Raw genomic sequence first — 12,856 nt, forward strand, 5'->3', positions numbered from 1 at the left:
CCCAGTTGCAAATGACATTCTTTTCTTTTAGTGGCTCTTTTTTCACCTTGTACTGTATCTTCACCACCGCGTCTTTTTTTCACATTTATTATTCGCTTCGTGCTTTGCCTTTTTATTACGAATCTTTGTAATCATTTTGCTTTATGTACTTTTATTTTACATGTGACATTTGACATCGGTAACGTGTCTATGTCCGATGTGGCTGCGTGCAACGTGGCTGTGTGCTTTTGTGTCGGCATAAATCTATGTTTTTCACTCACACGCATTTATGCAAACCTGCAATTTTTATGCTTGTTCTTTCTTCGGTACCCCCCCCCCCCCCCCCCGCCCTCTGTAATGCTTAAATGGGCACTGTGGGTACTAAAGAAATAAACTCTCGGCGATACCAGATCTTTCGCAAGGTTTCGCGTGGAACGGTACCCGGCGTTTGCAGGCAACAGTGCACCTGGCACTGTACCTACAGAGGGTGTTCTTGGCACTGTGCCAGCACACAGTTGGCTGCAGGCACTCAAACATCCGGGACGGAAACACGTCAAATCTAGCGAAAGTTACCGTACCCCCGAAAGTGAGCACTAGGAAATATCGGGCCTTATCAATTTTTTTCACAGACATATATAGAGCGTTACGGAACCACGCTATAGTACTTTATTAGGACATCGAAGAATGCTTACGTAAAATTCGATAGGAACGAAGTCTGATGCAGGAGATAAGGAATTCGCAAGCCAATTATTCTAAACTTGCAGATGTCCCTACATGTATGTGAGGAGTTAACTAATGTATTAATGTTTCTTAAGAAAGAAAATGGTGGGTATCGTATCGGATACAAATAACGCGCTAGTATCTTGTATCTGTATTTTCGAAGAGGTAATCAAGAGCGTGTTCCCGACAGAAGCGGAAAAGATATATGAATGATAAACGAAAATACACATGATCGGGACGTAACCTAAACTGCTCCCGTTTGCAACTGCTGTTCTACTGCGCTTTTGCCTTCATCGCCAACAGCAATCTGCTATAGGTGACCTTTCGTGACTCCATCTGTCGGCGTCTTCGGAAGGCTGCACCGCTTTCATAACGCAGCCTCCAAAACTGCTGGCGACGAACACATGCGTTCGCGGCGGCAAGTTTTTAGCAATCTCGGAGGCAGCGGTGTAGCCGATCGGACGGGGTCGTGTGGAGTGGGAGGGTCTGCAACGCCCTCGCGCGCAGAGAAGGAGGGCAGGTTCACAACTCCCCGACGTAAACAGCAACAGGCGTGGCGGCGTCCGGAGTGTACAGACTCGCACCGTGGTCGGTCGCGCAGTCGCATCTGCTCGAGTGCATCTGTTCGCTGCCCGGAAGATGGCGCGCGTCCAGCCGATGCTCGGTGATCGTCTGCCGGCTGCTGTTGCCGCCTCCGCGTCAACGGATGCCTCCTGCTGCTCGTGCTCCCGCTGACTGACTCTTCGCTGGACCGATTCCTGATGCGGAACGGAGGGCGCGTACGCGGTGATCATCATCGTGCCCCGCTGGGTGCCAGACAACGGGATAACGCGCCGTCTTCTCTCTCTCTCCCTCTCTCTCCAGTTGACTTTCGGACTCTGCAAAGCGCGGCTTCTTATCTGGCTCGTATGTAGTCGTCGTCTGCTTGGTGCTCGTGCACACTACACCGTTAGCCATGCACAACCACTGCCAAGTTTCGTCGTCTGCGCTTCGGGAACGACGTCGTCTGTGCCCGCTGCCGAAACGATTCGGCACTTTGACGACGTGAAGCCGTCACTTTCTGCTGCTGGCGAGTCGATTACGCTCAGTTTTCTGACTCTGCTCGATTTTGGAGCGAAGTGCGCCCGCTGCGCGCTTTGGCATTCTTCCTCGTCGAACCTAAAGGGAAGCCGAAGATGTCGACGAAAGTGTCACCGTCACTGCTGCTGCTTCTTGCAACTGTCGTTGTCTCAGTGGTGAGTTTACCCTAATTTTTATAAATTATGCTCCAGAGTTTTTCTAGTATTCTTCAAAGATAGGTTCGGTACGACTTTCGTGTTTAACAAAAAAAGGGCAATTTTCTTATTTTGTTCACCTCTGGGCAGTGAGAGTACCTATTTGTACTTGGAGTTTTGGGTGTGAGTTCCCGTCTTCGCTAAAAAACAAAAAAGAAAGTGTGAGTTTGCCTACACCATTTCCCACCTTGCATCTCTACGAAAAAAAAATAATATATCCGTTAGAACTTTTCCTAATGATGTCTTTGCCGGTAGATTCTGTGATTGCTTATCCGACTCGCTGTCACATTTCCAGCGCTCATTTTGCTGTAGGCAACCTGGATATGTCTCAAATTGTTGGATGCCGAATTGCGTAGCAGCAGAACCTCGTGTTCCAAAGTATAGTCGTCATATACACGTTCTCTTTATCATCTATAACATGCACAACACAGCAAAACGTTATATGATTCAGTCGATTATACTTGCTGAAGATTGCCTGCGAAAACTTTTTCCTCATGATAAATCGCGAAATTTAGCGAACCACCCTATAAACTGTTTTCCCATTACTTGCGTAATGTATCACGTGTACCCATGCTGCGTCTTCGCTTCAATATATTGAGCCTAAATACGTGTCATGCATGCACACAGTAGCGTATGCGGTTGGCCAACTTCCAATAAGGTATTTTTTTTTTATATGGAAGAGAATTCGTCGATGCCGTCAGTGAAGTTTAATTACATTGTCCGTAATTATTGAGAACTGACACCGTTCTCGCGCGGTGGGGTCCACATGCAGGACACGCTAGACACAGAATCGATAAGCGCTGAAGGGCTCCCTATAGGAAAGCTTCTTTATAAACACAAGCTCGCAGAACACAACTTCCGAGCTCTCGATTTCTCGACTGCTACGACACTTCCAGTCATGCGTCCTTTACTATACTTTATTTTGTCAAGTGTTTCGTACGCTTAGCAACACTTACGAGCCTCTTCGTAAAGCTGAGTCTGTGTAAGAAAATTAAACGTTTGTGAAAACTTGCACAACACCTGGCGCAGAATTTCAAAACGGTACGTCGTGATACTCACGAAGAGCGCGACATCATGCTCGCCCCACATAGAGTCTGCGAGCGTTAAATGGTGAGCAAACTTGAGCGAAGATACAGCCATCTCTCCTATAGCAACATTTTTTTTAGGAAATCTGATCTAGAGGATCTCATCACTTTTCGTCATGATGGGAGTGGTTATTGATGTTAAATTCCGATTTATTACTTCTCTTTAGTTGGCTGAAATATATACAGAATATGTTTAGAGCCATGGCGGATTGTTTGTAGATGGTATACCTATAGTACTTTTATCAGTGCAAGTAAGAACAAAATGATTCACAAGGACTAAAACGGCAATTCTTTTGCGTTTCTTTTGTACTGATTGCTTGCCGTGCTTATTAAAGTTGAGTGCATCAAATTTAAAATTATGTTTCGCGTCTACCTTTTTAGCCAACGTTTGTGTCACGTTGAAATCGGAAAAATATCTTCCAATCAATGGAGGCCTGGAAAATAGGCGAAGCAGGATACGGTGTATTGCATCATTCTTTCATAGAGTAACCGAAATTTTTGAGGTTGCGAACGACTGTGGTGCAGTATTGGAGGAGCGATTTGTTTTTTAGTTTCTTGCTGAAAACGTACCATTCGCTATAGCCACCGTATATACCCACACCGAGTAGAACACACAGCTAGTTTTGTGCCATTCATGGGGCAAAAGGTAAAGTATATAATTCGAACCCTTAAATATAAAGCAGACTATATATGACCAACCAAACAAAGGAGGCGAAGTAATTAATTGTTCGCCTCTTAAATATAGTGTGTGAGCACTACTAGACGCAGTGGTACATGGAGAGTTGATTTCGCAAAATAGTGCGCCATCAAACACGCCCCACAAATTCACGGTTGGTCCACTGGCTTTTTTTAGCAAAATGCCCTTTAACGCAGTGAAGCACTAAAGTAACTGGAACGCCCATGTATTCTGTCCCACACTTTGGGAAACGATGTCTCGCAACCGGTGTCGTACTGGAAATTAATTTCAAGTGGATACATATATAGCAAGCTGACCAACTGCAATCTGTAAATTGCAATATGTGCCGTAAGACAATGAATTAGGAAGTTAATAAGTGACGTGTTCTTAATTAGATGAATATGTGTTTCAATTTCGTATGATATAGTAATGACGGCCTCTTCGAATAATCCAGCTCAAGGGCAAAATTTACGTTGTCTGCCACAGGAAATTTTTTAAAATTAGGTAAAGCGTGGTCCACTCCCCCCTCTCCTCATCTCCCCCGGTATAGTTATCGAGAAGCGTGCGTGTGTGTGTGTGTGTGTGTGTGTGTGTGTGTGTGTGTGTGTGTGTGTGTGTGTGTGTGTGTGTGTGCGTGTGTGTGTGTGTGTGTGTGTGTGTGTGTGTGTGTGTGTGTGTGTGTGTGTGTGTGTGTGTGTGTGTGTGTGTGTGTGTGTGTGTGTGTGTGTGTGTGTGTGTGTGTGTGTGTTTGTGTGTCAGTGATAGAGAGAGAGAGAGAGAAGGTATTTGAAGGAAGGTGATCGACAGTGGTGATATCGATAAAGAAAGTAATACATTGCACCGCAATGCCACGTCTGACGTTCCAGCGTATTTAATAGTGATAATTATGCCACAGCAATTGCTTGCAAGACTCAGTAGCTTTACAGAGTCAAATTTATACCCAACTCAATTTATGTACAGTGTAGTTTATGCAAACTACTATACATATTAGAAACTGCAAGTCCTGACGTTCACCGTTCACAAGCAACTTCGCAAAAGGGCACGAAACACACACACGCGCGCGCGCGCGCGCATGCTAACAACAATCAGAACAGTGTCATAAAGAAGATGAGAAGTACTGTTTTAAGAAAAACATTAACAGAAACAGAGCCGCACATGCAGTAATACATTAAGGGAAAGAAACTTTGATTCCCATTCTTTTCCGTCTGTCTCCCGTCTCACAGAATTTGTGTTAGCGCCACCTCCTTTGCGGCTCTCTCGAAATCAAGTCTGCTCGTATTAAAATCAACTCAACTTTGTTTGACGTTCGTTCTCCGTACTCGGTCTACCGCCCGTCCTGTCTTTTGTTTCTACAAGTGCAAAATGCAACGTATTATAGGGCGTGGGGACGAGGCGAAGTAGTAGATTGGAACTTTGCAAGAAGTGACGCATAGATGGCGATGAATTCATTAAAGCCTGCCTGTGCAAAATCCTGAAGCCTGTCATTACTTAGAAATGGTTCAGGAACTTTGGAAGCGTTTTTGGGGCGAGTCTGACGAGAACTTGCAATGACGTCATACCTCTGGGCATTCATAGAAGGCTACCTTCGCTAATGTAATTGGAAGAATCTTCAAAGACAAAACAGCAGAAGCACTAAGGGGAAACTTTTCGGTTATTCAATACACCTTCAACGTAGGTATTATTCATTATGTAGCAGAATCTAGTGCATTGTAATATAGTTAACAAATTAGTAATGAACTTCGCATTGCTTTTGATAATCATTGCGCGCCTTTGTAGGTTCGCTCTCATCTGATACTGCTCTCGATTTACGCCTCCTAACACTTTACGTAGCTATCCTGAAGTGTTCTTGTTTTCTTTTTTTTTTATCTGTGCTTGTACAAGCCGCTAGGGATAGACGATACACATACTTCAAACCTTGTTTTGCGTCTTCGCGTCCCCGCGCATATCTCATCCGCTACTCTATTTTCGCTCTCGTGCTGCTGCTTATCCTGACTCTAGTCTTTGGGTCTTCGGCCGAAAGAAAGCACTATTAGCATACGATGGGCTAGAGAGAGAGAGAGAGATAGAGACGCGCTTCGGGCCCGCTCTCTCGACGCTACCAGGCGGCTCTCCTCTGTCTACCGTACACTCAGTTGACCTCCTCAACATATCGAGAGAGCGTCACCGACAAGCGGGGCGTTAAACTCTCCATCGATCAGCGCTCCTGTCAACACGGTTCTTGAAAAGCGCTCCACTTTCCTCATCCCTGTACCCATCCTCCCCTCACCCAGCCCCCCTCAACCTGCCACCCCTCAACCTGCCACCCCTCCTGCCCCCGCCTCACACACGCTGACTGCCCACACACACAAGCCCCGATGCAGAGCGCATGTACGTGGGTGATTCTAGCACAAAGAAAAGTCCTATTATTTCGAAGGGAATGGAACAGTGCGAAAGATGGGACGTCTGATAGGCTATACATCTGCGGAAAAAAATGCTTCTTCGTTCCAGTTAAGATCGTCCGGAACTGTCGGATGAATGCTTTTGGGAAAGTGTTAATTGAAGCGCCAATGTACTTCGTAGCACCTTTTAAGGGTCGCGTATATCCAGAGTGGTGCTAGTCTTATGATTTCTGCTTGACAGGCATGACTTCAGTACTCCTCGGCTTCAATTTCGCATTTGCAACATGTATCCTAAAGGTAGTAGAGTAAAAGCCACTTATCAAATTTTGGTTATTTAAAGAAATTACCTGGAACCTAATTTAAATTGCTGCTAATGTCCAGCTACCCACTTTGCCTATCTGCAGACGCGTAATTATGACAGTTTTTTCTTTTTTTTTTTTTTTTTTTGCTGTTCCACATGAAACGAAACACCTCCTACACTTAAGTCCGACGCTAGTCGCCATGTGATACGTGATCTAACATGACGCCTAGCATCGAAGTAATTCATGGTTCACTCCCAATCTTCTTCCCTTCTTGTTTACTCGCTACTCGCGGTGGCTGAACGATCGTGGCATTGTGCTGCTGGGAGCACAAGGTCGCCAGTTCGATTCCCCGTCGCAACAGCCGCATTTCGATGGGGCCGCCATGCAAGAACGTTCGTCTACTTACATTCCGATGCACCTTAAAGAAGCCCAGGTGGTCGAAATGTATCCCGGAACCCTGCACTATGGCATCTACAAGAACCAAAGTGCTGCGTTGCAACATTAAACCCTATCAATCTTTAAATCAATCAATAAATCGATCAAGTCCTTGTTGTTTTAATGAGTAGAAGCAGTCAGGGCGCCGATCTTCGCGGCCATGCAACAAGCAGTCCGGTATAGTACGTCAGCTATACCGGACTGCTTGCTGCATGCCCGCATGGCCATGGCCATGATGTATGGTCGCAATATATATATATATATATATATATATATATATATATATATATATATATACAGACGCTCGTGTTCCGTCACCGTCCCTCGGAGGTTGTAACTCCGGTTCCAACGAGCACGGTGGCAAAATGGAAACCAACATCCGCAGTTGTTTTCCATCCTTATCTAATCGCATTGTGCGTCACCCATTTTTTCTCGTGGTGCGCATGTATGTGCACGCGCACGCGCAGCAGGGCGGCGTGCTTATCGAGAGTCCGCAGTGCAGTTTGCCGACCCTCGGAAGAAGAGGTGAGAATAAGTGGAAGGAGGATAAGTGCGCAGCCTCTATTTTCCTTTTTCGAAGAAGCAGTGTAGTATACCGAAAGCGTCAGCCAGTAAACGCACCCACTCACTGCGCCTATATACCCTGCGTCGCTCCTCGTTAGATTAGATAACGCGAGGACTTCGGCAAACGCGTTTCCTTTTCATTCACGTCCGTGTGAAGCACCATCTGCGGCGCACTGTCTGGCCACAGCCTTCGGACGTGCCTGGAGAGGGACACTTAGAGCAGCGCCTAAATCAGTTTGGAGTGTTGTGCTATTCTATCGCAACTCAGTTTTCACTGATCCGGAGGGCAATTGATGAATGACACGGAAGAAACTGAAGACCAGCCCTCTATTATTCAAATTTTATTGTCCAACCTCAGCAACCTCGCTTAAAAGTCAGTGTGACGTCACCGATCTCAACGTATCTTCGTGTATTCAGGCCGTATTGGTGTGGGAGCACTTATTAAATATTGCTAAGCATTTTGTTCGTTTACAATGTGCAATGTAGTTTACGGATGAATGTTTAAGTTGACCTGAGTAGATTTTGCTTGGTGTGATGCCACGCGATAAACTTGCGGAAAGTAAATCGAACCTGAATCTTCTCTTTTTCTTGTCTCTTTTTTTCGCCAAGGGATTTTGGTCTTCTCCGCGATTGCAGATTAAGTGTGTTACCTAACGTCAATGTGGTGAGTATGGTTAGGGATGAGGGTCTCGCTAGTACATTTCTCGCCATTTCACCCTATATAATAGCCTTGCCCCTACCAAACTTATCCGATGCCAGCAATTATCATATCCTTATCACATTCAAACAACAAAATATAAAGAGAGATATATGTTCAGCTACATTTCTACATTGTCAGCTGATATAGATGATTAAAGTTGCAGAATACCAAATAACTGCCAATCTTAACCAGGAACGGGAGCTTGGTAAGCCAGAAGGAACCACTTAACCGAAATAATGGTGGCGACACCACGTTGACATTACTGCATCACCTTGCCGTGACGTCAGGGATTTTTGATAGGGTCCTCTGGACGCTGTTTGAAGACCGACGCCTGGGCAAGTTGCAATGTCTGGTGGTATTCTCCATGAAACCACAACAACCCCGAAAGCTTGCGATTTTTGTTTTATTTCTTTTTGTGCATTTCACATGGCCGTCGACGTCCTTCCAGGATGTAAGTGTACAACCTTCTTTTGCAAGGATACACAACTGCTAAGGCAGCCTGTAGATACTCATCGCAAACGAAATCCACGAGAGACACCGACACAAGACTAGCGGTTCTCCTGCGCTGCCTTTCATTGTGCGTGTGTATGTTTCTGACTTAAGTTAGGTACGTATCTGAGCAACGCTCTCACTGTAGACGCCGCTGCGATGGCTCGTACTGAAGGAGTTCGTTTCCAAAATGGCGTGCTAAGATTTCGGGCAACGCGGTTATGTTCAGGCATGTCCGTTATCTTCAGGCTTAGGGGCAGCGAAAATACGACACACATATATGTACATATATATACTCAGATGTCCCTACGAAGAAGGAACCGTCTTCCTGGCGTTGAGGGCAACGGAACCCGCCCGAGCCGGCTCGCAGCTTCTCACGGAAACCGCGATAGGCCGCGATGTGTTTCGCACGTGAGCACCTCCTCGGAATTCGCACCGCATTGTCTCTTCCCGTCTGCGTTTTTTATCGGACGCCGCACCGGCCCTTGCCGGCGTCGCACAATAACTGTCCTTGGGCGATTTGCCAGGCTAAAAAGAAAGTGTTACGGCCGGCGAGCTAATAGGAAAAAACATCGCCGCATCTTATCGCCGACCTCCCGCAGTGTTTGTCGGATCGCTTCGCTTAAGGTGACAGTGCTCTACATTGCACTTCGGGCGCAATCGGCCATGCGGCAAATAAACGGGGCCTGCTTCTCTGCCAGCGATCCAGCGTCAGCGAGCAGCCCGCAGTGCCCTTATAACGGCGCTGCAGTGCTCCAGTGGCGGACCCGCCGTTACGGCGGCCCTCGAAGCTATCCTGTCCGTTTCGCGGGCAGCGTACGTATTTAAGAGCACCGAACTACCTTTGATATATGCTGCATCCCACATCTGTACAAGGCGTCTGCTATACGCAAACCGCAAACAACGGAACCAACGGCAAGCAGTGTGTGCACAGATAGGTACATACTATAGTGCGCGTGGGTGTGTGTGCGCTCGAGTTAGCGCTGCAGTTTGTGTGTTTTTCTGTACGTTCGTGTGTTTATGTTTGCCTTCACGTAAATGTTTGTGCTCGCACGTCTGTGTGTACGTGTTTTTTTGTACCTGTGTGTTTGTCTGTGTGCGGACGCTTGTGCTTGTGCGTTCGAGGGATAGAGAGCGCATTCACTTAAATCGTTCAGAATAGCGAACTTCCACCTTAGACGTCGCGTTAAGGGTAATCAGTAAATTGACCTCCTACGAACGGAATTTGCCTCAACGTTCCAGTCTTGCCGCTCGAACAATTCTCTGCTCAGCTGGTGAGTCTTCTGGAGGGGGATGGGGGGGTTCGAGGTTTGTTAGTGATAAACAAACACAAATGTTTTGATGTATTTGATGCGCTTCTTACTCATTTTATCTATAGCCGATGGTACAGGCAGCCTAGAATGGTAAATTCATTTAGACTTGCTACCATCGCAAACGTGAACAGGGGCCAAAAGCCTTTCATCACTCATCAGAATAAAAGCAGCTGTGTCATAGTGCTTCGTCAGTGAAGACCAGCTCTTCATCTTGGAAATCTAACCAAAGTCAACGGTATTGTATAGCATGAACGGAAATATTTTACGCCTATCTATACAGATCCCCAACGCGCATCTGAACCCGGGAGCGTACCGATTCCGAAGCATATTTGCCCTGTCAACGCCAGGCTGATGGTTTTAGACAATTCATTCGAAACATCCGCTGACCGGGTTACTAGCTTTATATTTGGCTTGAATGTTGCTACGTCACTACCAACTCTTCTACGTTGAATGTGCCTACTTAGCCTGTCTAGCCTGAGCAGTTGGAAAGCGGCACATTAGTGTGTTGGCTCGAGGAAAATCACAAGAATGATTTTACACAGCATGGCTGGTTCCACACTCCATTTTTACATCTCCCACCTTTTTTATCGTACCATCTTTTATTTTTGGTGTTTTTATACTTCTACCACTGGCCTTCCCCCAGTTGTGCAAATAATGCGGCTAATTATAATAATATTTACAAATAGGTGGTTCATTCATTCATTCATTCATTCATTCATTCATTCATTCATTCATTCATTCATTCATTCATTCATTTCATAGTGCAGTCTATCCTTGACAGTAACGGTCGATTTCACAGCTACGGACAATGTATCTACCAGTGGCTTCTCAATCAGGCATAACCGACTCTGAAACCAACTAGCCTCCTCCCAGCTACTGAAGGACTATTTTTGACGTTGTGAAAGTCCACCATATTGTCGAATTCGCCATCTTGGCTGCTTTGATTGGCCCAAAGAGCTGCTACAATCTTCTGATTTGCTCGTAATTTCGCGATTGCCGAATTTGACAATTATGGCGTAATATAACGGTGTTCAGAATATCACCCATGATCCGATCAGACCTATTCATACAATACATGCCTCGTGAATCAGACTGTCCGACTTCGGCTGGAAGATGTTTGCCACTAAGAACGCAGAAACAGAACACAAAGAGCCCCGACCGCGAATGTTCACGGACTTGTATAGCAAGGGCTACGACAAGAGACACTTCTGACGGCCGCTGATAGAGCGTCCCGGACGCGCCTTTACCTGAAATACAGAGATATACGCGTGCCCCCACCGCCCTCTTCACCCTCCTCGTTGCGAAACCTGTTTACGATACACCTTGCGAAAACAAAATAAAAGGGGGATCCACGATGGCAGTTGCGTCCGGCGCCCTTTTTTATCAACAACAGCCGCTCTGGGCAGTGACTTATTCCTTTCCGTCCGCAAGCGACGCCAGCCAAAGAGCGCATGACCAGATACGCTTTGGTCGCATTCGGCACGCCGACTCTTCGAGGCGCCTTTCACCGGTGGTCGGTCGGTCTTAATACTTTGCGTGAAAGGTTATCTTCTAGCCCGACAGTCTACTAGGCGCCACGTCGGTGAGTTACGCTCCACGTGAAGATAGGGTCGCGTTCCCTCTCCACAAGAGACCATCGTGGCGCAGTTGGCGGCCGTTCCTCTCTCGAAGAGTTACGAGGACCGCTCAACCTTTCCGTTGCGCTGCATGCAAGCACTTGCCAGCTTCCCGGTTGCCTTTATGGCGGCTGCTTATGGGACTTTGGGATTGTTCCGCGACAATGCTCGCAGCCGTACGACAGGCTATCGCTTGGCACTCTATGTCAAGGTCTTTTTCAGCCTACTGATCGTGCGGGAATACGCACGATGGTTATAGGCTGAAAACGACCTTGACGTAGAGTGCTGCATGGAGTGTTAGTGACACATCGGTTATAGCGTGCGATAATGTAGCGTCGCACGGGCGCGCATTACCACTCGCAAACGGGATCGGGCAAAAAAAAAAAAATAATAATAATAATAACTTGTACGATAATACCGAACTGGAAAGAAATTTCTAATTAAAGTGAAGGAATAGATCGAGCGCACTGCGATAGGTGCAACGTCATGATGTAGAAAAATGGTAGCATGAATGCCATACTGCTGCATGGTATTCTTGTCTAGAATAACGCCGACAGGTGGTATTCCGCAAGTCGTGTACATAACGCCTTCACTAGGGCAATTTATTTATTCATTTATTAATATAAATAAGTAAATAAATAAATAAATAAATAAATAAAAACATACACACATACAGTGATTCTAAACGAAGCTAAGTAACACGCAGTCAAAATAGGTAGTTTAACTAGACTGAGCTTGGTTGACTGCCCTAAGGTGGGAGAAAAGATTAACACGGATTAATATGTAGCCACGGAGATAACAAATTCCCAGGATTTAGATTCGACTGGCGCTTTGCATAATTATTGGAGGCATCGACGATAGGCTTCATTCGTATGCAGTAGACATAAATTAGCGTGGCGGAATATGGCATATCATATAGTCCAACGTCCACACGAACTGCCTTTGATTTCAGTACAGAGGATCCCCAATGTTATAAAAGATTTAAAAGAAAACGGACGCCGTGGTGGTTGAGTCACTACGGCGTTCCGCTACTGAGCACCAGGTCGTCGGTGCGATTGCCGGACGTGGCGGGTGCGTTTCGGTGGGGGCGATGTGCTAAACCTCCCGTGCGTTTATATTAAGGTGTCCGCTAACAACTCCAGCTGGTCAGAAAATTCGGAGCTCTCCACTACACCAAGCGTCTACTCTGGACGTTACACGTACCCCGTAAATAAAAAAAAACAATCATAATAATAATAAAGTAGGCGCTAAAAAGCAAGTTCTCCTGCCTCGATGGCGTAAGGCAAACCATTTTCTTGCCACACGGACATCCGGCAGGAGAGAGA

General features: G+C 46.2%; 1 protein-coding gene across 1 annotated transcript in view; it reads left to right on the forward strand.

The window, feature by feature from the left end:
* The first annotated feature begins 1,101 nt into the window (after positions 1 to 1,101).
* The window catches only part of LOC126537494 (uncharacterized), a 59,755-nt gene continuing 48,000 nt past the window's right edge, over positions 1,102 to 12,856 (forward strand). Inside the window, exon 1 of the mRNA XM_050184520.3 lies at positions 1,102 to 1,934. Coding sequence (XP_050040477.1) covers positions 1,875 to 1,934 — 60 coding nt within the window. The 5' untranslated portion in view covers positions 1,102 to 1,874. The remainder of the gene's footprint in view (positions 1,935 to 12,856) is intronic.

This window comes from Dermacentor andersoni, chromosome 4, assembly GCF_023375885.2.
Source record: "Dermacentor andersoni chromosome 4, qqDerAnde1_hic_scaffold, whole genome shotgun sequence".
NCBI lineage: Eukaryota > Metazoa > Arthropoda > Arachnida > Ixodida > Ixodidae > Dermacentor > Dermacentor andersoni.